General features: G+C 48.7%; 1 protein-coding gene across 3 annotated transcripts; it reads left to right on the top strand.

The window, feature by feature from the left end:
- Positions 1–668: 668 nt before the first annotated feature.
- Positions 669–23,604, top strand: LOC128418210 (sushi domain-containing protein 4-like). Of its 3 annotated transcripts, none has more exons than XM_053397674.1 (5): positions 669–871; positions 5,012–5,158; positions 16,729–16,944; positions 20,832–20,970; positions 22,492–23,604. In XM_053397674.1, exons 2-5 carry the CDS (start codon positions 5,056–5,058, stop codon positions 22,829–22,831), a joined length of 798 nt encoding a protein of 265 aa, XP_053253649.1. In that variant the 5' UTR covers positions 669–871; positions 5,012–5,055; the 3' UTR covers positions 22,832–23,604. The 3 variants fall into 3 exon arrangements, with proteins under 3 accessions (XP_053253649.1, XP_053253648.1, XP_053253646.1); XM_053397673.1 differs by having other exon boundaries at positions 669–875; XM_053397671.1 differs by lacking the exon at positions 669–871 and having other exon boundaries at positions 4,492–5,158.
- Positions 23,605–25,164: the final 1,560 nt, after the last annotated feature.

The raw sequence follows: 25,164 nt of genomic DNA, 5'->3' as shown, positions 1-25,164 counted from the left end.
GATCCTGGGGGTGGCATTCACTCTGCCCCTCTCAGCCCTAACCTACCCCGCAGGGTTGTTGTTAAGAAGCAGGGAGATTCGAAGGATGTGCGCCACCTTGGAAGTTGCGCTGATGGGAGTTGTAGTCCAACACATCTGGGCGGCACCACCTGGGCTGGGCCACTCCTCCTCCCTCGCCAGAGCAGCCTCGGGTCCCCAGGTGTTGATGGACTACAACTCCCATCATCCTTAGCTAGCAGGGCCACTTGACCGCTTGGGGGAAATGGTGAGAAATTTCAATGCAACAAAGAAGTAAATGACCCGGGACAGCTACGGAGCCTGTTCCTTTGCCCAACGACGCACCCAAGGTCAAGAGGAGTCGCTGGCTCTTGGGGACAAATGTGGTGCTGGCGAGGCCACGATGGCAGGTTCGATCCCCGTATGGGACAGCTGCATATTCTTGCATTGTAGGGGTTGGACTAGATAAATGGTTCCCAACCTTTTTTTTTTTTGCCATGCCCCCCAACATCTCTAAAATCCTGATGCCCCCCCCTATGACATATAATTCTTATTATTCAAAAAGTGAGCTCCTATTCACCTGAAGCCTAAAAAGCACATTAACTGTTAATACCTCATTCTCGAATTGCCCCCCTTAAAAATCAAATTGACCCCCCACGTTGGGAACCACGGGACTAGAGGATACCCAAATCGGTCCCTTCCAAATCGACGATTCTGCTAATCCGGATTACCTGTGCGAGAAACAAAGAAGGGGCGGGGCTTGGCTACGGCCCCGCCCACACAGGGAGGATCCCCTCCCTACTTAAATCCACCTCGCGCTCCCACGCGGCTTTTGGATACCTTCTTCGAGGAGATCCGCGCGCCGGCGCTGGAAGTGGGTTCGTCTTGTTGCCTTTCCCCTTCCCTGCCCCCCCCAGGTCCTGTCCCCCTCCTACCCCCCACCTCCCGCCTTCAGGGGAGGCCAGAGAGCCGCTTTAAGCGCACTTTACGCGGAGACTGGAGACTGGGGAAGGGGCGCGCAGAAGCCGCGGGCGCCTCGGGGTCGGTGCGCAGCGCGCAGCGCGCAATCTTTGAAGCGCCCCGGGGCTTAAGGAGGGGTTTCCTCGTTTCTCCCCCTCTCTTCTTGTTTCAACTTTTTTGTATGTCTTAAAATCATCTCCGATTGTTAGCATAGACTCGTCCAGTCGTCTTTCGCAGAGGTCCTTGGGGGTCCCCAAATTCTGCCGCTTTTCATCGCCAAGATACCCCGTTCTTTGCCAGGACACCCCAGCAAGACCCCTTTCGACCTTGTGCCCTTTGCCCAAATGCGCTCCTCTTGCTGAAGCTTACTAAACCTGTTCCATTGTAAAGGTAAATTGGCACCTCCTTATATACATTAAGTGTATGCCAGTGTCTTCACTGCATATGTTTAGGTGCCGGAAGAAAACATTTCTCTTCAACCGGGTATTTGGTTGATAAACTTTTGATGGCTTTGGAAATGTGTTTGTGGAGATAGTGGTTTGGTTTTATGGCGTATTTTGTTTGCTCGTTTTGTATTTTTCTGTTGTGAAGCACCCTGGGATACTCAGATGAAGGGAGATATACTACTACTAGTAGTATTAGTACAGTGGTACCTCAGGTTACATATGCTTCAGGTTAAGAACTTTGCTTCAGGATGAGAACAGAAATCGTGCTCCGGCGGCGCAGCAGCAGCAGGAGGCCCCATTAGTTAAAGTGGTGCTTCAGGTTAAGAACAGTTTCAGGTGAAGAACGAATTAAGTTCTTAACCAGAGGTACCACTGTACTAGTATGAGATGAGCGCTGCAACCCCAGAGTTGCTTATGACTGGACCTAATGGTCAGGGATCCCTTTACCTTTTTACCTCGGGTTAAGAACTTAATTCGTTCTGGAGGTCCGTTTTCAACCTGAAACTGTTCTTAACCTGAAGCACCACTTTAGCTAATGGGGCCTCCTGCTGCCGCCATGCGATTTCTGTTCTCATCCTGAAGCAAAGTTCTTAACCCGAGGTACTATTTCTGGGTTAGCGGAGTCTGTAACCTGAAGCGTCTGTAACCCAAGGTACCACTGTACTATTATTGGAACTATTAGTATTAGTAGTATTACTAATACTACTACTGGTGGTAGTAATGCGAAGCATCCTCCTGCCTCTTCAGACCCCCCCCCCCCCGCATCTGGGTAGTAAGCAGTGAATTTACTCCCCAAGGTTTGATTTGGAGCCCAGGGAGGGAGCAAAGGTCACCCAGGGAGCTTCACGGCTTAGTGGGGGATTTGAATCCGTGACTCTTCCCTGGTCAGAGTCCATTTCTTCCTCCTCCATCCTTGAGCCATTGATTGGCTTAGCCTGGGGGGGTGTGCACTGTGGTTCTTGCGGCGCAGTGAGACTTGCACCTTGATTGCCGGCTGGAAAATGGGTTTAAGAGCGGCCCTTTTTCGGAGCCCAAGATGCTGCTGCTCCCTGTTGCCTTCTTGCTGACGCTTGAGTTTCCATTCCACCCGGTTAGTCAGTGGGGCTGACTTCTGAGAACTGGAGGAAACGGGGAACTCCTCTGTGGCTAAAACTTGCCCAAGAGGCAGGGCGGTCTTGAGTTCAAAAACATCTTCACTGGAAAATGGCAGGAGTCAGGAGAAATTGTGCATCATCTGGACTGTTCTGTGGAGGCAGAAGAGCGTGGATCAGGCCAGTGGGCCATCTAGGCCAGTATCCTGTTCTCACAGCAACCAGTCAGGTGCCCCAAAGGGCTGCCTGAGAGCAGGATACGAACACAGGTTCACTTTCTGACAGTAAGAGCTGTTCGACAGTGGAGCAGCCTCCCTCGCGGAGTAGTGGGCTCTCCTTCCTTGAAGGCATTTAAGCAGAGGTTGGGTGGCCATCTGTGAGGGACGCTGTATCTGAGATTCCTGCATGGCAGGGGGTTGGACTGGATGACCTTTGGAGGTCCCTTCCAACCCTACACTTCAATGATTCTCTCCTCCTGTGGTTTCCAGAAACTGGTGTTCAGGATGCTGTGGTGGAATGGAGGAGATGGGCTGGTTTCCTGTTCAGGGTGGGGTTGACCTCCCTCTGAAAGGTTCAGAGTTGGGGGGGGCTGGATCTATCTTGGCCTCTGGAGTAGTAGTGGTGTTGTTGTTGTCTAGTCGTGTCCGACTCTTCGTGACCCCCTGGACCAGAGCACGCCAGGCACTCCTGTCTTCGAGAACACTGTCCCACCATCTCGTCCTCTCTCGCCCCCTTCTCCTTGTGCCCTCCATCTTTCCCAACATCAGGGTCTTTTCCAGGGAGTCTTCTCTTCTCATGAGGTGGCCAAAGTCTTGGAGCCTCAGCTTCAGGATTTGTCCTTCCAGGGAGCACTCAGGGCTGATTTCCTTAAGAATGGATTGGTTTGATCTTCTTGCAGTCCATGGGACTCTCAATAGTCTCCTCCAGCACCAGAATTAGTTGTTGTTGTTGTTGTAGTAGTAGTAGTAATTTATTTATTTATACCCTGCCCATCTGGCTGGGTTTCTCCAGCCACTCTGGGCGGCTTGCAACAAAATATTAAAAATGCAACAAAACATCAAACATTAAAAACATTAAGTTGTTTCTTTCCTTGACATCTGCTGGGAGGGCGTTGCACAGGGCGGGCGCCACTACCGAGAAGGCCCTCTGCCTGCTTCCCTGTAACCTCACTTCTCGCAGGGAGGGAACCGCCAAAAGGCCCTCAGAGCTGGACCTCAGTGTCCGGGCTGGACAATGGGCGTGGAGATGCTCCTTCAGGTATTCTGGGCCAAGGATGGTCTGTTCACGGTGATCCATGCATTGGCAGCCTTGATTATTACAACATGCTCTTTTCAGGGCTATCCTTGGGCCTGGTCTGGAGGCTCCATCTGGTGCAAAATGCCACCCCTGGGCGACTGAAGGGGAGAAAGTATTGCCAGCACATAATTCCGGTGCTCAAAAGTTTGCACTGGGCCACGGCTCTTGTTTTATTCAGCAGCACTTTTATCTATTGCTCTAATCAGGGCTGGATTTAGGTTTGATGAGGCCCTCAGCTCCTGAAGGTAATGGGGCCCTTTATATGTCCAGCTGTCCTTTGTCAACAACAAATTGTCACTGTGTAGAAAATTGTTTTCTGTGTAGAATATATGTTATATGGCAGGTGTGTCCAACAGGTAGATCGCGATCTACTGGTAGATCGTGGGGTGTCCGTGGTAGATTGCAGTAGATCATTGGACCCGCCACAAAAAAGCTCAACAACTTTGACTTTCTAAAAAACTCTGAACAACTTTTACCTCCCCCAAAAGAGCTCAACAACTTTTGTAGATCACTGCCAGTTTTTTTATAGTTGGAGTAGATCTCAGTCTCTTGAAAGTTGGACTTGTCTGCTATATGGTAATTTATGGACGTAATAGGAGCCTATACAACACAAAACACTCTTGCTGTATGTAGGTTTTATTTTATTTGTTTTTTTAATTATTTGTTTTTTTCCCTTTAAATTTTTTTGGGGCCCCCAAGAGAGTGGGGCCTTAAGCTATAGCTTGTTTAACTTATATGTAAACCCGGCACTGGCTCTAATGATTAATTGGATCAATGCGGTACCCCTGTCCAGAAACCCATCTCCCAGGGCCCAACACCTTCCTTCCTTCCTTCCTTCCTTCCTTCCTTCCTTCCTTCCTTCCTTCCTTCCTTCCTTCCTTCCTTTATATACCACCGTTATCTTCCAAGCATCTCAAGATGTACATGGTTTGCCTCCTCCCCATTTCACCCTCCCAGCAACCCTGTGAGGTAGGTGACTGGCCCATGGCCACCCAGGGAGTGGGGATTTGAACCCTGCTCTCTCAGGTCCAACACTCTTAAAACCCTTCATGCCCCACTGGCTGTTTTCATTGGCCTTCCTCAGCTGGGTGCCCTCTGCCTGTTTCGGACGTCCGGTCCCTTGGCTGGCGCAGGGTGGAGTAGCCCCGTCCTTGAATGCTGAGTCTGGGTGTTTTTCGGGCATGCAAATATTGATCCGTTCTTTCTCCTCCTCTGCCACAGGGTCCTTGGGTGACCTTTGTCCTTTCCCCTGCTTGCCAGAGCTGATGCTCAAAATGTCCTGCTCTCACGAGAAGACCACGAGAAGCCTCTTCGTCTGCCTGGCTCTCGTCACGCTGGGCGACACCCGACTTTCCTTCCGGAGAAAAGGTAGGCATCGAGCCAGTCGCTGGGTGAGCAATCTTGGCGGTTCCTAGGTAGTCTGTGTGGTTTTTATCCTCTGGCATCAAAGCAGATGGCTGTGATGGGATCTTTGTCTAGACAGAGCAAGGTTTCCCCAGCTTGGGTCCCCAACTGTTTTGGACTACAACTCCCACCATCCCTCATTACCCAGTGGTCAGGGATGATGGGATTTGTAGTCCAAAAACAGACAGACCCAAGCTTTGGGAAACACTGGGATTCCAGACTTTTTCAGATCCCATTCCGTAAACTCATCCTCCTAAACCTGCCTATAAAAAAGCGTTATTCTGAATAGCGGTTTGCCTAACCCACTAAGGAAGCAGATAACACGGTAAAATTCAAAGCAGTAGCAGTTAATTGCACATTGATTCAAGGGTTACTGTACATCTGGGGTGGGTGAAGTCTTTTGCATTTCTGGTAGGCAGTTATACATAAATATGTTATGCTATGAATTTCCTTCATCCTTATGTTTTTGTCAGTAATAAATGTGCAGATATTTTCATGCAATGTTCTCTGCTGTATGTTGTGTTTTTAGCTACAATATTAGGGGTGGACATTCAAAAAGGCTAGAGCATTCAGGGAGATGATATATAATGAACTGAAAAAAATGTTTAAGATAACTTTTGTAAAAAAACAACAACCCAGAAGCCTTTTTAATAGACATTGCAGGAGAAGAAATACCAAAAGACTGTTTATGTATGCAACGACAGCTGCAAGAATGCTTTTTGGCCAAAGATGGAAGGAAGAGGAAAAGTCAGCCAAGGAAGAGTGAAAATGATGGACTACGCAGAAATGGCAAAAATGACTGGGAAGATCAGACAGCAAGATGATAGTAAATTTAAAGAAGAATGGTATAAGTGTTAGGATATTTCCGTTCCACCTTAAAAGGGAGCAGGATGTTTGTATAACAGCCTGCGTAAGTTCCTGTCTCACAGGATGTTTATGTTGTAAGTTCGTTTCGTTTTTGGCTGTTTTGCCTGAGCAGTCGGAGCAGACGGTCATGCCTTCTTTGTTCTGACCAACGCTGAATAAAACTGTAAATATGCATGTCCTGCTCTCATGCTTGTGCAACTTTTGCTGTGTGAATTCTGCTGTTATAGTGTGCACTAAGCCTGAGGCTTAGTGTCGCTGAATTGCTGATATTGCCTGACTACGGGAGGTTGATGGATCGTCCGGCACCGAGCTTGGGGGCTCAGATGGACTTTATCTCCCTGGCAGTATCCCAACAACAGGTTTCGGGCCCAGATTCACGGCACTTGCAGAAGAGTAAGACAGCGACAGACTGCAAAAAGGTATGTGCTGGAAAAGCGAAAGCAGAGGCTTTTCTGAATGCCGGCAAGAGCCTTTGATGTCCGGCAAAACTAATTGGCCTGGGAGCCGAGCCAGAGGCATCGTGATTTATGAGCTGCCGAGATAAGAAGTCTTAGAAGGCAATAAAGGCTAACGGCTCACGTAAAAAGCTGGAATGGAGTTTTTCCAAGCTTCAGAGGCCACTGAGTGCCCAAAGTTAAATCAGCACAACTATCAGACCTGGGCAAAATGGTGTGAGAGTTTGCAGCGTCAGTTTGGAGTCTGGCATACTGTATCTCAAGCCACTCCAGTTCCTCGGACAGAGATATGGCAGGCCCAGGATTCGAGGGCCGTGGATATCATAGTTTTATCCGTCTCTCTGGAGGAAATAAAGACGCTTGCTGGAAATCTCACGGCACGTGACATGTGGGATGCTTTGAAAAAGGCCCACCAGCCAATAATCCCAGCCCAGTGTTTGAATGCATTGGAGGTCCTGGCTGTTTCCCAGAATGCTAGTGAATGCAGGGATGCTGAGGGCACCGGTTGCAAGCTGCAGGGGGAGCAGACTATAACGTCATCCCAGGCAGCATTCCAGCCTCCAGGGGGAGCCAAGGAGTCGGCAGCTGAGAGCTCTGTTTCTCATGAGAACCAAGGTCAGAGCCTTTGCAGAGGCCGGAAGACCAGATGTAAACAGAGCAAGATGCTTGCAGGTGGCCAGGAGCGGGGGGGCAAGTTGCAAAAGCCCACGCCAGTGGAAAACGAGGCTATGTTTGCTGGCACAGCTCCACCAAAGGCTAAAGGCACGTCTGATGGCCAGGAGCAGGGGGGCAAGTTGCAAAAGCCCTCGCCAGTGGAAAACAAGGCTATGTTTGCTGGCACAGCTTCACCAAAGGCTAAAGGCAAGCTGCAAAAGCCCATGCCGGTGGGAAACAAGGCCAAGGCCAGGTTTGTAATTGACTCAGGTTGCACACGCCATCTCAGCAAAGACCGCCATCTGTTTATCTCCTTCACACCTCAAGATGGAGAGGTCCAGCTGGCTGATGGAAGGACTTTGCAAGCTACAGGAGTTGGGACTGTGAAACTTGAAAGTTTGCATACTACCATCAGAGATGTACTTTTTGTTCCAGGAGCTGCGGACAATTTGATTAGTGTACCACAGCTGACTGGGCGTGGTTTTGAGGTTTCCTTCAAGAGGACTGTCTGTGTCATCAGAAAAGGCAAAGAGGACATGTGGCATGCAAAGTTGATGGATGGTTTGTTCTGTCTAACTTATGATGACAATGCTGTTATATCTAATGCTGATACTTGTTGTGTTGCACAAACTAACAAGGTTCTTCATGCAGGATGCATTCATGATGCACATTGAAGATTTTGTCACCTCTCTTGGCAAGCGCTAGCCAAGATGCCTGGGTTGGTTGAAGGTTTGGACATCAAACCTTGCAAATTTCACATGAAATGTGTATCTTGTGCAGAGAACAAGGTGAAGGTTGCTCCAAAAGGCAAGGAGTCTAGCAGGCAGGCTTCCAAACCCTACCAGCTAGTTCACGCAGACCTGGTAGGTCCTCTAGCGCCCTCTTTGGGAAGAGCAAGGTACTTCATGGTTCTAATTGATTCTTTTTCCAGGTACATTCATGTGTTTATGCTCGAGCAGAAATCGCAAGCATTTCCTAAGTTCAAGGCATTCTGTGCTTGGTTGGAGAATGCTCACGGTAAACGTATTGGTTGTCTGTTTACTGATCGAGGCGGGGAATTCACTTCTCAGCAGTTTGAAGCTTTCCTGACTGAGAAGGGAATCCAGCATGACTTGTCAACGCCTAGATCGCCATGGATGAATGGGCTTGTGGAGAGAGCAAATCAAACGTTGCTGCAAGGGATAAAAACCTTGTTGCATGATGCCAATCTCCCTGAGAAGTTTTGGGGGGAGGCTTTGGCAAATTTTGTTTATACTTTTAACAGGAGACTGTCATCACCTATTGGCTGCACTCCCTATGAGAAAATGTTTGGTAAGCAACCTAATGTCAAACACATGAGAATCTTTGGTTCTGACATGTGGGTACACACCCCACAAAGCAACAAGCTTGGGAAGCGTGGGGCACATGGTTTGTTCATGGGGTACGAAAAAGGTGCATACAGGGTATGGATGACTAACTCTAAATCCATAAAGTTCACAAGGAGTGTTGAGTACAATCCTAAGTGGGGGGAAAATGTGGGAATTTTCCAGAGTTACCCAGAGGAGGATGAAGGTGATGTGAAGAAAGCAGATCATGCTGAGAAAGCTGAGGAAACTGAGGATGAGGATGATGATGATGATGATGATCAGAGTTCGGATTCCAGTTCAGTGGGCGGCGCTGCTGCTGCTGTCAGTGACAGTGATGACACAGCAGACTACAAGAGCGCAAAGGCCTCAGTCAGAACATCTGATGAGTCTGACAATGAACTGGAAGAACCACTGTTCACCATTGGTCGTTTTTCTCCTAAAAAGGAGGAGATGAGTCCAGAAGACTTGCGTCTGGTTCGCAGGTCTGAAAGGGCGACCAAAGGCAAACCTCCAAAGAGATTTGCTGATGAGTTTGCTAAGATGGCAACTGCTGTTCTTAGTAGCTCAGAGAAGGTGTGGGAACCTTCAAGCTTCAAAGAGGTCCAGGAGTTAACCTCTAAAGATGCTGAGCCTTGGCTTAATGCCATGAAGGCTGAAGTTGATTCCTTAAACAGGAACCAGACTTGGGAACTGGTACCGGTAGTCCCAGGGATGAGACTGGTTGGCAGCAAATGGGTCTTCAAGGCCAAGACAGACCAGAATGGCAAGGTTGTCAGACACAAAGCCAGATTGGTTGCCAGAGGTTTTTCACAGGTACCAGGGCAGGATTACCACGAGACCTACTCACCCACGGTCAAATATGAGAGCATTCGGCTGATGCTCAAGATCGCTGCGGAGGAGAAACTGCATGTTTCCCATCATGACATTAATACAGCTTTTTTGTACGGGATTTTGGGGGAGGAGCTGTACATGCTTCCACCTGACGGGATGCAGATACAGAAGGGAATGGTCTGTAAACTGCGGAAATCCTTATATGGTCTCAAGCAGAGTGCCAGGTGTTGGAACACAAAACTCACTGAGACGTTGCTTTCTCTAGGTTTTCACCAGGGCAAAGCTGATCCGTGTGTGTTTGTCAAGGAGGAGGGGCAAAACAAACTGTATTGTTTATGTTTTGTTGATGATCTTCTGATGTTTTGGAAGAATCAGGCTTTTTACCAAAGCACCCTAGCTCAGCTGAAGGAGCACTTTGACATGAAGGATCTTGGTGAGGTATCCAACTATCTTTCTCTGCAGGTGGAGAGGGACCAAGCAGGTAATTTTCTGGTACACCAAACACAGAAAATTGCTGATGTATTAACCAGGTTGAATTTGGTTGATGCAAACCCAGCAGACACACCGATGGTGACAGGTTACCAGGTAGATAGTACTGCTGAAGCGTTTTCTGACACAACGCTGTACAGATGCATTCTAGGCAAGTTGAATTTCATTGCTAGATGTTCAAGACCTGACATTGCTGTAAGCACTAACCTGCTGAGCAGACATGCTAACAATCCTACTGTTCAGGATTGGAAGGCTCTGAAGCGCATAGCCCGGTATTTGAAAGGGACTATGCACTACAGGCTGAGGTTCACCAGTCAGAAGACTGGAGGTCTTGAAATCTTTGCAGATGCAAGTTTTGGAAGTGACACCACAGATGGTACCAGCACTTCTGGAGTATGCTACATGTACAACCACTGCCTGTTTGACTGGTTGTGCAAAAAGCAGACGACAGTTAGCCTAAGTTCCTGTGAAGCAGAACTCAATGCTCTGTCATTTTCACTCATGGATTGTGAATGGTTGATGCAACTGTTTAAGGACATTGGGGTTTCTGTGAAATGTCCTATACAAGTGTATCAAGACAATAGATCTTGTTTGGCTTTGCTGAACTCGGAGAGTTGCAAGCAAAGGACCAAGTACTTGCAGATTAAGCTACATCGTGCAAGAGAGTGTATTCAGAAAGGACTCATTCAGGTGTCCTACATGCCAGGAAATGAAATTCCTGCTGATCTGTTGTCTAAGGTTGTTAACAGAGAACAACTGAAGGTTTACGCACAAAGGTTGCAATTGGGTTGAACCACAGGTACTACAGGTTACACGGAAAGGGGGAGGATGTTAGGATATTTCCGTTCCACCTTAAAAGGGAGCAGGATGTTTGTATAACAGCCTGCGTAAGTTCCTGTCTCACAGGATGTTTATGTTGTAAGTTCGTTTCGTTTTTGGCTGTTTTGCCTGAGCAGTCGGAGCAGACGGTCATGCCTTCTTTGTTCTGACCAACGCTGAATAAAACTGTAAATATGCATGTCCTGCTCTCATGCTTGTGCAACTTTTGCTGTGTGAATTCTGCTGTTATAGTGTGCACTAAGCCTGAGGCTTAGTGTCGCTGAATTGCTGATATTGCCTGACTACGGGAGGTTGATGGATCGTCCGGCACCGAGCTTGGGGGCTCAGATGGACTTCATCTCCCTGGCAGTATCCCAACAACAAGTTCATAGAGTACATTAAGGAACAATGTAAAGAATTAAAGAGGTTGGCGACGCTCATTGTCACTAGCCATTGGGCATGCTGGCTGCAGTGACTATCCTGTGCCCCTAAGCTGGTCTGCTGCCCTCTGGAAGATGCTGCCCCACCAAGATGGACAGGCCTGAATGTCGGATGGTCGCCTGTCATGTATGCTTTGGCTGAGGTTCCTGCATTGCTGCGGGTTGGACTGGATGACCCTCGGGGTCCCTTCCGACTCTACAGTTCTGCAATTCTGTGTGCAGAGGAGGGCGACTGAGACGATCAAGGAAACCGAGTCTGATGAGGAATGGTTGAGGAAGCCGGGTCTGTTTCAGCCTGGAGAAGACTGAGAGGCGACCTAGGCATCCAGTGAATGTTGGAAGATTTAGGGCAGATAAAGTGCCGTATTTTTCGCTCCATAAGACACACCTGACCATAAGACGCACCTAGTTTTTAGAGGAGGAAAACAAGGAAAAAAAATATTCTGAATGAAACAGTGGATTTATGATTTTTGTGGTTCATGCTGTGGCCACAGACATGTGATCTGATGGTGAATTTGGGGTGACCCAATGCAAAAATCCTGAGGATCCGTGGGCTTTTACCTCCCCCTCCCAGGCAGCCTCCTTTATCTCTAGCGTCCCTTATCTCCCTCCCGATCGCTTGCTGATCAGCTGCTTCCTTTCAACCCTCCCTTCCCTCTTGTTTGCCTTAATGTCTTTTCCTTAGCTAGAGCAGTTTTTTCCTCCTCCTTTTCTTCTAATTTCTCTCCTTATTGCTTTCGTCTTCCTATTTCCCCCCTTCGCAAGTTTGCTGTCTTTACCTCCCCCCTCCCAGGCAGCCTCCTTTATCTCTAGTGTCCCTTATCCCTCTCCCCTATCAGCAAACTATCAGCGGCTTTGTTCCAACACCCCCTTCCCTCTTCCAAAAATAAAAGCATGATCTGCTTTTCACCCCTGGGCAATTCGGCTCCAGGGACCACGCATTCACTCCATAAGACGGACAGACATTTCCCCTTGCTTTTTAGGAAGAAAAAAGTGTGTCTTATGGAGCGAAAAATACGGTACTTCTTCACATTGTTAAACTATGGAACTCTCACCCACAGGAGGCAATGATGATCACCAATCTAGCTTTTAAAAGGGGGTTAGGCCATTTAGGGCTTTCAAGGTCAGCACCAACACTTTGAATTGTGCTCAGAATCATAGAATCCTAGAGTTGGAAGAGACCACAAGGGCCATCGAGTCCAACCCCCTGCCAAGCAGGAAACACCATCAGAGCACTCCTGACATATGGTTGTCAAGCCTCTGCTTAAAGACCTCCAAAGAAGGAGACTCCACCACACTCCTTGGCAGCAAATTCCACTGTCGACAGCTCTTACTGTCAGGAAGTTCTTCCTAATGTTTAGGTGGAATCTTCTTTCTTGTAGTTTGGATCCATTGCTCCCTGTCCGCTTCTCTGGAGCAGCAGAAAACAACCTTTCTCCCTCCTCTATGTGACATCCTTTTATATATTTGAACATGGCTATCATATCACCCCTTAGCCTCCTCTTCTCCAGGCAAGAGGAGAGCCAACATAACTGGGAGCCAGTTCTCTCAGGACTGGTGTTATGTGGTCTTGGCGGCCGCCCCCAGTCACCAGTCTAGCTGCCACATTCTGGATTAGTTGTAGTTTCCGGGTCACCTTCAAAGGTAGCCCCACATAGAGCGCATTGCAGTAGTCCAAGCGGGAGATAACTAGATAACATTGTTGCAGATGGCTTCCCTGGGGAAACCCCTGGCCCCCTCCCCCCTCTTAGGAACGGGACTCAGGTGGAAACTGAGGTCTTTCCTCGTTGCACGTCTTGGAGCTCAAAACCTCAAGCGGCCAGTCCTGGGGGTGGTTGGAGCGGAGTCGCCAGTCGGAAGCCGTCAAATGAGGCCATTCGTCATCTGCATTCCCAGGACTACATGGCCTTGCCTCATGCCAGCACAACGGCTGCCAGAAACGTTCGCAGAATGGGGTTGTTGCAAGTTTCTTGAAAAACAGGTGTGTTGCAAGCTGAATCTGGAGACTGCTTTGGTCACAGGAGTTGGGTCGTAGACTTCCTGTGAGCAACAGCGCTGAGGCTGAAGTGCAAAACCGGGAAGAGATTCGGCGAAGGCGGCGCCTCCTTTTTTTATCCTGAATTTGTGGATTCCCTGTTTTGCAATGTGTCTGTCTGCATGTTGCCACATCGAGCCATTACGCGGAATGAGGAAGAGCAGCAAGCTCTGACGTATCGTTGTGCTACGTAATTCTTTATTTTGTCGCTCTGTGCTCCAGCTTCTGTGACCTGCTGGGCATTGCCCACTCTCTCTGCCAATTGTTTTTCTCTCCTCCCCCCCCCCCCGTAAAGGTTTTTTTTTATTTCATTGTTAAAGGTAAAGGGACCCCTGACCATTAGGTCCAGTTGTGGACGACTCTGGGGTTGCGGTGCTCATCTCGCTTTATTGGCCGAGGGAGCCGGGGTACAGCTTCCGGGTCATGTGGCCAGCATGACTAAGCTGCTTCTGGAGAACCAGAGCAGCGCACGAAAACGCCGTTTACCTTCCTGCCAGAGCGGTACCTATTCACTTGCATTTCATGCTTTTGAACTGCTAGGTTGGCAGGAGCAGGGACCGAGCAACGGGAGCTCACCCTGTCGCGGGGATTTGAACCGCCGACCTTCTGATCAGAAAGCCCTAGGCTCTGTGGTTTAACCCACAGCGCCACCCGTGTCCTCCCAGGTCATAGTCAGTCCATCACTACAACCATTACACCACCCTGGCTCTCAATACGATACTGGAAACATTGCAGGGGTTGGACTTGTTTTATACACATTGTTAAATGTGTATAAAACAGGGAACAATTATAGGAGCAGAGGAAAACGGAAAGTTGAGAAACAAGACTATAGAATGAGGCACGTAGAATGAGTAAAGCAGTTGCACATGGCATGGCTTAAAATAACACACAAAAAAACTCCCGTGTAAATAATATCATCATTATCTGATTATCAAGTCTACTTCCAGATTTGCCAAGCGTGTGACAAGGGAAGTTTTGAAAATGATGATTTCGTTGTATAGGAGGGTCTGCCAAGTCGTTTAAAAAGCGTCTGGAGGTTCTAGTCCCTGTTGAAATCTCAAATGATGGCTCATTTTCTCCAGCGTGGCTACATTCCAGAATGTAGTACCCAAGCATCTGGTGCAAGATTTTGGGCTGTTTTCCACCGAATAGCAATTACTATCTCTTGAGCTGCCAAGATCATATATAATGCTCTGCCAATTGTGATCTTTGCAATGATGAGTGTTTGATATATTTTGGCTCGATCGGCAGAGCGTGAGATCATTGTGGGTTTGAACCTCACTTTGGATGAAAGATTTCTGCCTTGCGGGGGGTTGGACTGGATGACCCTCGGTGTCCCTTCCAACTCTACAATTCCACAGTGGTTAATAATAATAATAATAATAATAATAATAATAATAATAATAATTTATTTGTATCCTGCCCTCCCTGGCCAAGAGCTGCTAACATCATAAAAACAACGCAATATGCATAAAAACAGACATCAGTTGGTTAAAATACATCTTTAAATTAATTCAGACGAGTTAAAAACTGGGCAGGTGGTAATTATCAGGTTGGAGTTGAGAGTGGTTAATAATTGCCATGACCAACTGTTTCCACTGAGCATACAAGGACCGGTGAGTGAGTTGGGGGCCTCCTTTGGGCTTGTTTTATACAAAGGAAAGTACTTAAGTCAAACTGCATCCTGCCCAAAGGCTTAGCGGAACAGCTCCATCTTGCAGGCCCTGCGGAAAGATGTCAGATCCCGCAGGGCTCTAGTCTCTTGTGGCAGAGTGTTCCACCAGGCCAGGGCCACGACCGAAAAGGTTAGAGTCTTGGACTTGGGCCTGGGAGAGACCAGGGTTCGAATCCCTCCTCAGCCATGAATTTCACCTTGGACTGCCCCTCAGCCTGAATTATAGGGAGATATGATCTTCCCAGCATCTTAAAAAGCAGAAACATCACCTTGCCAACAAAGGTCCGTATAGTTCAAGCTCTGGTTTTCCCAGTAGTGATGTATGGAAGTGAGAGCTGGACCATCAAGAAGGCTGATCGCCGAAGAATGGATGCTTTTGAATTCTGGTGCTGGAGGAGACTCTTGAGAGTCCCATGGACTGCAAGAAGATCCAACCTCTCCATTCTGAAGGAAATCAGCCCTGAGCGCTCACTGGAAGGACAGATCCTGAAGCTGAGGCTCCAAGACTTTGGCCACCTCAGGAGAAGAGAAGACTCCCTGGAAAAGACCCTGATGCTGGGAAAGATGGAGGGCACAAGGAGAAGGGGACGACAGAGGACGAGATAGTGGGACAGTGTTCTCGAAGCGACCAGCATGAGTTTGACCAAACTGCGGGAGGCAGTGGAAGACAGGAGTGCCTGGCGTGCTCTTGTCCAGGGGGTCACGAAGAGTCGGACACGACTAAACGACTAAACAACAATGATCTTCCCAGTAGCCTGGACCTAATCTATATGTGGCAGTGGCTCCCAAAGTGGGGGGGGGGCAGTAGTGTTACTCAGGGGGACATTGAGAGGTAAGGGGGGTGGGGGGTGGGATCCTGGAGGGGTACACAACTTTCAGGCTTTGAAAAGCTGCTATCATTGGATCAAGTTCATCTATTTTGTTGAATTCGTTAAACTAAGTGGTTTTAATTGACTTTTTGCATAAAATGGGCAGAAATTGGTATTGTTCTGAATTTTATTGTGTGATTATCTTCCTTAGTGAGTTCTGCTAACTGCTAGTCTTTGTAGATTTAGGGTGAGGGGTGATAGGGATGAGTTTATAGAACCAAGGCGGGGGAAAGTCTGGGAAGCACTGGACTAGGGTTTTATAGGTCATAACCAGCATTTTGAAATTGTCATAGAAGTTACAGAATCATAGTGTTGTTAGGGGACCCCAAGGGTCATCTAGCCCAACCCCCTTCAATGCAGGAATCTCCCCCCCAGTGTAGGACTCGAACCCACAACTCTGAGATTAAGAGCCTCATACTCTACCGACTGAGTTGTCCCAGCTTGTCTGGATGATTCTCTCGGCTTCTTAGATGCCTTAAGCAAGCTATTTTGAATAATAATAATAATAATTTATTATACCCTGCCCATCTGGCTGAGCTTATCCAGCCACTCTGGGCTGCTTTCAACAGAATATTAAAATACAATAGTCTATTAAACATTAAAAGCTTCCCTGAACAGGGCTGACTTCAGGTGTCTTCTAAAAGTCTGGTAGTTGTTGTTCTCTTTGACATCTGGTGGGAGGGAGTTCCACACGGCGGGTGCCACTACCGAAAAGGCCCTCTGCCTGGTTCCCTGTAACCTCACTTCTTGCAGTGAGGGAACCGCCACAAGGCCCTTGGCGCTGGACCTCAGTGGTCCAGGCTGAGTGATGGAGGTGGAGACGCTCTTTTAGGTATACTGGGCCTTTGAGGCCCTTTAGGACTTTCAAGGTCAGCACCAACACTTTGAATTGTGCTTGGAAACGTACTTTGATATCCTTTTAGAGCCTGTTGCAAGGTTTCTGTTTCTGATGGCTCAGGAACTGGGCCACCAAACACACTTGGGGATTTTGGGTTCGCCCATTTCCTTTGCGCTTCTTTACATCCCTCCCCTCTGATTTTCCCTCTGACCTCAGGGTGTAGACCACCAGAGCCGCCCGCTCACAGTGCCTACCGATGCCAGGCCCCCCTGTGCCAGGAGCCTCTTCCAGGCTCAGACCTGTTCGGACCCGAAACGGTGCTGGAATTCTACTGCCTGCCTGGATACGTCACGACCAGCCTGCCAGCCCTTGCCTTCTGCCGAGGAGGGCAGTGGAATATGCTGAGAGACCTCGCTTGCATGCCCCCAGGAAGTAAGTGTTGTGACCCCCCCTCTCTCTCTGCCCCCTACCCAGAATAAAAATGCAAAGAGAAGAATAATTTGTGTATCCGGTTTGCCAAATCAGAGATGACCCAACTGCATGAACAGCCCCTTGAGGCTTCGACTGACTCTCCTGCAAAGGAAGATTGTGGCATCTTGTTCTTTTTTTAAAGAAAAAAGTTTAGTCCAGAGTTTCCCAAACCTTGGGTCCCCAGTTGTTTTTGGACTACAGTTCCCATCATCCTTGGGGATTTTGGGTTCGCCCATTTCCTTTGCGCTTCTTTACATCCCTCCCCTCTGATTTCCCCTCTGACCCCAGCGTGGTGTAGTGGTTAAGAGCGGTAGTCTCGTAATCTGGGGAACCGGGTTCGCGTCTCCGCTCCTCCACATGCAGCTGCTTGGGCCAGTCACACTTCTCTGAAGTCTCTCAGCCCCACTCACCTCACAGAGTGTTTGTTGTGGGGGAGGAAGGGAAAGGAGAATGTTAGCCGCTTTGAGACTCCTTAAAGGGAGTGAAAGGCGGGATATCAAATCCAAACTCCTCCTCTTCTTCCTTGATCACTGGTTCTGTTAGCTAGGAATGATGGGAGTTGTAGTCCAAAAAGAACAGCTGGAGACCCAAGGTTTGGGGAACCCTGGTTTAGAGAAGAGGCGAGGAAGAGTGGACAGGATGGGAGTTTATAAAATGATGCGTGGTGTTTGAGAAAGAGGGGAGGAGATAACACCCAGTAGGCACCCAGTGAAGTTGATCGTTGGAAAATTCAGGGCAGACAAAAGCAAGTCTTTCTTCGTCCAGCACCTAGTTAAACTGCGGAACTCACTGCTGCAGGATTCGTGGAGGAGGAGAGGGCTATTGATGGCTCCTAACCAGAATGGTCCGTATAGTTAAAGCTCTGGTTTTCCCAGTAGTGATGTATGGAAGTGAGAGCTGGCCCATCAAGAAGGCTGATCGCCGAAGAATGGATGCTTTTGAATTCTGGTGCTGGAGGAGACTCTTGAGAGTCCCATGGACTGCAAAAAGATCAAACCTCTCCATTCTGAAGGAAATCAGCCCTGAGTGCTCACTGGAAGGACAGATTGTGAAGCTGAGGCTCCAAGACTTTGGCCACCTCAGGAGAAGAGAAGACTCCCTGGAAAAGACCCTGATGCTGGGAAAGATGGAGGGCACAAGGAGAAGGGGACGACAGAGGACGAGATGGTGGGACAGTGTTCTCGAAGCTACCAGCATGAGTTTGACCAAACTGCGGGAGGCAGTGGAAGACAGGAGTGCCTGGCGTGCTCTGGTCCAGGGGGTCACGAAGAGGCGGACACGACTAAACGACTAAACAACAACAACAACAGCCAGAATGGCTGTGCTTCTGCATCCTAATTGCTGGAAACTCCAGGAAGGAAGAGGGCTCTTGTGCTGGATTCTTGCTCGTGTTTCCCACTGGGACATCTCCTTTTTTTAAAAAAATGCTTTTTATTGGTGTTTCATTTAATACAAACAAACAAAATACAGTAAAATTCAGCAATCATTTACCCACATTTCCCCCCCCACACTCTGCTGAGCATTGACTTCCTTCCCTCCCTTCAACAGGTTTTCTTATGTCAGTTACTTTTCCACAGTTCCTTATTTTATCCAGTCCTATCTACATCGTAAGATTTATTTCAGTCCTACCAGAGTCTTCAAATTTCTACAGTTATTATTTATGTACTCCATAAATTTACTCCAATCTTTTTGGAATTTTGCTTCTTCCTGATTCTGGATTCTACAGGTCAGTTTTGCTAGTTCTGCATAATCTTCGTCTGCCACTCCTCTATTGTTGGTAATTCTGGTACTTTCCAATTTTGGGCTAACAAGTTCTGGCAGCAGTTGTAGCATACATAAGTAACTTTTGATCTGCTTTTTCTATTTCCTTTCCCATCAGACCTAGCAAGAAAGCTTCCGGCTTTTTTGGGAAAGTGTATTTAAATATCTTTTTCAATTCATTATAAATCTGTTCCCAAGACTGTTTCGTTTTCTCACATGTCCACCCCAATCGGGCATTTCCTTGGCCACTGCAAGAATAGCATGCTGGACTTGGTGGGCCGCTGGCTTAACCCAGCAGGCTGTTCTCATCATAGCTGTCAACTTACAGATTTGAAAATAAGGGACCAGCAGCCTCGGAAATAAGGGATCAGCAGCCAAAATAAGGGATTTTCCAAGGGGCACAGGTATGCTCGACTTCTGAGCCCCTCCCAGCCAAAGGCAGAAAGCCCAGCCAGCAGCCAAACGAAGCCTCAAGCGGTGGTTCCCACAGCGCAGCAACCCGGCAAAGGGGATGCAGCAAGGAAAACCACCGTCACCTCTCCGCTGGGAAGCGCTGAGCAAAGGCGAGTCCCCAGGCAATGCGGCCGATTTGATGGGCACAGGGCATGCAAGCTCCACCCCCAGTCATTCTTAGACTCCTTATTGGGTGAGCAATACAGTTGGAGCCTCCCTCCTCCCTGGCCGGCAGGGAGGGAGGGAGAGGAGCTGCTTCCTTTGAAACCCGGGAAATTTAAGGGACATCATCAATAAGGGACAGCAGCGGGACACGGCGCTGGGATAAGGGACTTTCCCACCAAATAAGGGACGGTTGACAGCTATGGTTCTCAGGCAATATTTCAAGTGCTGCGCGATCCATGGTGCCGTGCGCACTCCTAGCATTGCACCCCACACCCTCCGATGTTGCAAGGGGGGGCTCTCCTTGTGTTGCACAGTCAGTGTGTCATGGCCCAATCCTGAGCGTCATTCATGCAAGATGCAAAATTCGGATTCCCTGGGCTCAGAATTCAAGCCTCTCCACCGGTTTGGTTGCCACCTTGTGGACATAACCGCAACAACAGTTCACTCTGTCACCCACCGTTTTGCAGGCAGCTGCCAGTAGCTGCCAAGGAGAAGAAGAATCTGACTTTGCAGATGATTGTTGGGCTCAGGGATGATGAGGCAACTTGCAGTCCAGCGACATTTGCAGGGCACCAGATTGGCTTTTCCTGCAGCCACCGAAAAGGAGCGTTCAAATTTCAATCCCGGGGATATGAATTCAGACTCATTCTGATTCGCATTTATTTGGGTCCAGTTTATTTGAGAGGCTTGTCTGCTACGCAGAGTTGCTTAGGATTGGGTTGGGGGCCTTAGCGAGCCAACTTTCAAGTATGCAAGCTTTTGAGTCCAACAGAGATCTTGGCCTATTGACAACAGTGGGTAACGGTTGTGCTGCTATAGCGATGGTAGCTGCTGACCTTGTGTGTTATCATCCTGCCAGGGCACTCAGGGTGGTCTAAGACAGGGGTCAGCAAACTTTTTCAGCAGGGGGCCGGTCCACTGTCCCTCAGACCTTGTGGGGGGCCGGACTATATTTTGAAAATAAAAAAAAAGAACGAATTCCTATGCCCAACAAATAACCCAGAGATGCATTTTAAATAAATGCACACATTCTACTCATGTAAAAACATGCTGATTCCCGGACTGTCCGTGGGCCGGATTTAGAAGACAATTGGGCCGGATCCGACCCCCAGGCCTTAGTTTGCCTACCCATGGCCTAAGATTTAAGATATTCTAGCAGTGAAATGAATCTCAGTGTTTGGGTGGCAGAATGCTTGCAGGCTTCTCAAACACACCGCCCCTGTTCGGATGGGCAGCTGGCCTGGATGGGCCAGTTTGGGTCATTCCTGCCACCACAGACATTTTTGACACCTCTTGCCCTAACCTTGATTGACCCACCAAGAAGCATCTTGACTTTTTCTTCCATCTGTGTAGGTCTTCCCTCCCTGTTTAATTTTGGGCACTGATACCCGCAGTCCTTAACCAACGATTTCCCACCTTCCTAAGGGTCTCCATTAAATCTCTTCTTCCTCTCCACGCAACCCTTACAGCTCCACGTCCCGACGCCTTCCTCTCCGTGGCCTCCGTCCCCATGGTGCTGGCTGCCGCCGTGATCTTTTCCGCCATCCTGGTGACGGTTGTGGCTTGTGTCCTCCTGAAGTCGAGACTCCACTTCTGCCGCTGCCTCAGGTGAGCCTGGGCAAACTCCAAGAGTGGATCCTGTTTGTAGTCTGCTACCTTCCACTGTTGAAGTGTATTTATTATACAGTATGTTTACTGTATTAGGGATGCGGGTGGTGCGGTGGGTTAAACCACAGAGCCTAGGACTTGCCGATCAGAAGGTCGGCGGTTCGAATCCCTGCGACGGGGTGAGCTCCTGTTGCTCCGTCCCTGCTCCTGCCAACCTAGCAATTCAAAAGCATGTCGAAGTGCAAGTAGATAAATAGGTACTGCTCCGGCGGGAAGGTAAACGGCGTTTCCGTGCGCTGCTCTGGTTCGCCAGAAGTGGCTTAGTCATGCTGGTCACATGACCCAGAAGCTGTACGCCGGCTCCCTCGGCAATAAAGCGAGATAAGCGCCGCAACCCCAGAGTCGGTCACGACTGGACCTAATGGTCAGGGGTCCCTTTACATTTATGTTTGCTGTATTACGTGTTATAAGAAAAAACAACTGCTCCCTTTCTCTTACGGGGTATCCAAGGCCCGTATAGAGTCCTCAAGTGGGTTCCCTATCGGTAGGAGAAAATAACAAGAGGCCAACCAGAGAATATTGAGAAGCAAAGCAGCTAGTAAGCCTGATCTTTATTCAACTGTTGCAACAGGGTTCCCACTCACCACATGCAGGAGGGAGGAGGAACCCAGAACATCGGTGTGTAAGATCTTATGTAGACTTTTGAAATTGCCCACCCTGTAGCCCAAGACCACCCCCCAAAACATCATACATACATCACAGAAGGCGGCAGTCTACAGCAGAAAACCTGTCTCCCAGGATACTGACAATGGTCACTGATTGCTTTACCTGGGCAGCCTGGCCATTCTTTTGTGATGGTTAATAGTTTAGTTCCTGAACTCAGATCACAGGCTCACCCTATTCATACACAAATATGCCCTTAAGGCAGGATTTGCAAGCAAAAAGACAATGGGAAGACTTTCCCCATTTGCCTCCCTTCTTGCAGAGGAATATCTGATGTCATTGGGAGAGTCAAAATGGCTTCAGGATTGCTCTCCCCTATGATTTCAGACACATGGCTCATATATTTAGATATGTGTGCATTTATGAATACAGTGGTACCTCAGGTTACATACACTTCAGGTTACAAACTCCACTAACCCAGAAATATTACCTCAGGTTAAGAACTTTGCTTCAGGATGAGAACAGAAATTGCGCAGCAGCAGCTGGAGGCCCCATTAGCTAAAGTGGTGCTTCAGGTTAAGAACAGTTTCAGGTTAAGAACGGACCTCCGGAACAAATTAAGTTCTTAACCTGAGGTACCACTGTATTTGACACCTTAAAAATCTTATAACATACTCTATACTTTTTTTTTTAATGAATAGCTGTATAGAGATATTTTTAAAAAACGAATAGATTGGTCCTCCTTACACACCCTTCCCCCCTTTTGCAAGCTGCGAGGGGGGGTCACACTTTGCTTGGGCTTGTACAGAGCTTTGGTTTCAAAGACCCTCACGGTGCTGTTTCTCCCCCCCACCCCAGTTCCTACGAACCCCTGGACGACCCGTTGGAGCAAGTGGAAGAGCTCGACGTGCCCGGACTGGACTGCAGCGGAGGCCCCCTCCCCTCATACGAAGAGGCTGTCTACGGTCACACGGGGTGCCCCTCGCCACCGGCGGCGCAGGGCCCGACCCCTCTGGTCCTTTCCCAGGAAGCCTGGGCCCCCCCAGATCTCTGCAGCCTTGGAGAGGAGCCACCTTCGTACGAGGACTCCTTGGTGGCAGCTTCTGCCGAATCGGGACCCGCCCCAGGAAGAGAGTCATCCTCCCGGCTCCCCACATCGCTCTTGCCCCCAGGTGCTGGAAAGAAGGACGGTCCTTAGCCCACGTTGCAGCGCTTTTGTTGATCCGCCTTGGAGCCACAATTTCCTTCCTTCCTTTCCCCTCCACCCTTTTCCAAGTGGCTCCCTGTACAATCTTGGAGGGGGGGCAAGAATTACGGGGGTGCCCTAAGGAAGCCCTGCCCCTCCCTGATCAAACGCTGCTATTGGAGGGCAGTGGTGGGCGGAGTGATGCATCCGCCAATGAGGGACTGACTTAATACCCCCGGCCAATCGTCCTGCGGCAGTGGAGCCATATTGCAGATTCAATGGGCTGGTTGGTTTTCCGTGTCAGGACACAAGTAGGAATTCTGTCCTGAGAATTTTGGTTGTTGTTTTTCTTAATTTACGTTTTAATTTTATTTTAAAGCCTTTTTCTTAATTCATTTTATTTCCCAAAGCAAAACGTGAGTGTGTGGATATGGGTGAAACTCATAATTCCTTCTCTCCTAAGCCTTCCTTGCCTGCTGAGCTCAGAAATCTCGCAGCTTGGAGGCTGCACTGGGTGCCTCCAGGGGACCAGTTTGGATCTGCCGCTGACTGCTCCCTTGCCCCAGTAACGGATGGAAGTCTTGGCCCAAATGGACCGGGGGAACTGTTCATATATTGACTCCCTCCGCTGAATTTGGTTCTGCAGGAACAGACTCGTGACTTTGCTGAAGAGGCCAGCCTGAAAGCAGTATTGACATTTGCAAGAACTCTGGGTTAATCGCCCCACGTTGTCTCAATGTACACTCTCCGATATACTTTTGAATGCTCTTTGTCATGTTCAGAGATTTATTTTTAAAAAAACAATTAAAACTTCGTTCATTCTACACTTGTGGATTATTTTTTACATCTGTGTGGACTTTTTGGAAAAAAAATCTGGACCGGGATGAGTTTTGGGGGTGTAGAAAGTCCCCCCTAATGTACCGATTACAAATTGTGTCTGAATGGCCGGTTATCTAGATGTCGACCCCGTGTGCAGCAGCCGGGAAAAAGGCAAATTCCATGTGAGGGATCATTAGGAAAGGAAGTGAAAAATAAAACCGCTGGTGTCCTAATGCCATTGTACAAATCTAGGGTGCAGCCTCATTTGGAATACTGCAGACAGTTCTGGTCGCCTCAACTCAAAAGGGATATCGCAGAGTTGGAAAAGTTTTTGGGAAAAGGCAGTCAAAGTGATCGAGGGGCTGGAGCGACACTCCTGTGAAGAAAAGGTTGCAGTGTTGGGGGCTTTCTAGTTTAGAGAAAAGGCGAGGAAGAGGCGATGTTTATAAAATACTGTATTTCAAGGAGAAAGCGGAGAGAAGCTTTTCTCCCTCTCTCATAACACACACATATGAAAAGTAACTTCTTCAGTTTTATTTTCCTTTCCTAATGATGGAATAGGGACGCGGGTGGCGCTGTGGGTTAAACCACAGAGCCTAGGACTTGCTGATCAGAAGGTCGGTGGTTCGAATCCCTGTGACGGGGTGAGCTCCCGGTGCTCGGTCCCTGCTCCTGCCAACCTAGCAGTTCAAAAGCACGTCAAAGTGCAAGTAGATCAATAGGTACCGCTCCGGCGGGAAGGTAAACGGCGTTTCCGTGCGCTGCTCTGGTTCGCCAGAAGCGGCTTAGTCATGCTGGCCACATGACCCGGAAGCTGTACGCCGGCTCCCTCGGCCAATAAAGCGAGATGAGCGCCGCAACCCCAGAGTCGGCCACGACTGGACCTAATGGTCAGGGGTCCCTTTGCCTTTACTAATGATGGAATTTTCCTTTTTCACAGTCGCCGCACACAGAGTTGGCGACTTCACTGAGCTCTCCGCTGTGACCCCAAGGTCTCGTTCCCGCCCCACCACTTCCAGTTCAGACTCCATAAGGGTATATGTCAAATTAACATTATTGTATTTTTGCTCCAACGGGCATCACTTTGCCCTCGCTTATGTTGAATTGCCTTGGCCATTTTGCTGCCCATTGGCTTGGTTTGGAGAGGTCCTTTTGGAGCTCTTCACAATCTCGTTCCGTTCCGATAATTTAGTGCCGTCAGCAAAGCTGGTCACCTCACACTGCTCCACTCGAAATCGTCTATGAACAAGTTTCAAAGCACATGCCCCAATCCTGGTTCTTGGGGGAGGCTCAACCCTAACCCTAACCCAGCCACATGGGAGGGGTATATATAAAATTATTATCGTCATCAGGAAGAACTTTCTAACAGCAGGAGCTGTTTGACAGCGGAATAGACTCCCTTGTGGACCCTCCTTACTTAGAGGTTTCTAAGCAGAGGTTGGATGATTTAGAGATGATTTAGCTGAAATTCCTGCATTGCAGGGGGTTGGACTAGATGATCGCATAGGGCCCCTTCCAACTCCACA

Source organism: Podarcis raffonei, chromosome 8, assembly GCF_027172205.1.
Source record: "Podarcis raffonei isolate rPodRaf1 chromosome 8, rPodRaf1.pri, whole genome shotgun sequence".
Classification (NCBI taxonomy): Eukaryota; Metazoa; Chordata; class Lepidosauria; order Squamata; family Lacertidae; genus Podarcis; species Podarcis raffonei.
Note: the sequence above shows the minus strand (reverse complement) of the source record. Positions and strands in the feature narration are given on the sequence as shown.

Bases quoted from the DNA above. Each gene is read 5' to 3' on its own strand.
- LOC128418210 (XM_053397671.1), top strand. From the start codon at position 4,840: ATGCCCCACTGGCTGTTTTCATTGGCCTTCCTCAGCTGGGTGCCCTCT. The intron at 5,159-16,728 runs GTAGGCATCGAG...CTCTGACCTCAG, and splicing joins ACTTTCCTTCCGGAGAAAAG to GGTGTAGACCACCAGAGCCG. The intron at 16,945-20,831 runs GTAAGTGTTGTG...CAACCCTTACAG, and splicing joins CGCTTGCATGCCCCCAGGAA to CTCCACGTCCCGACGCCTTC.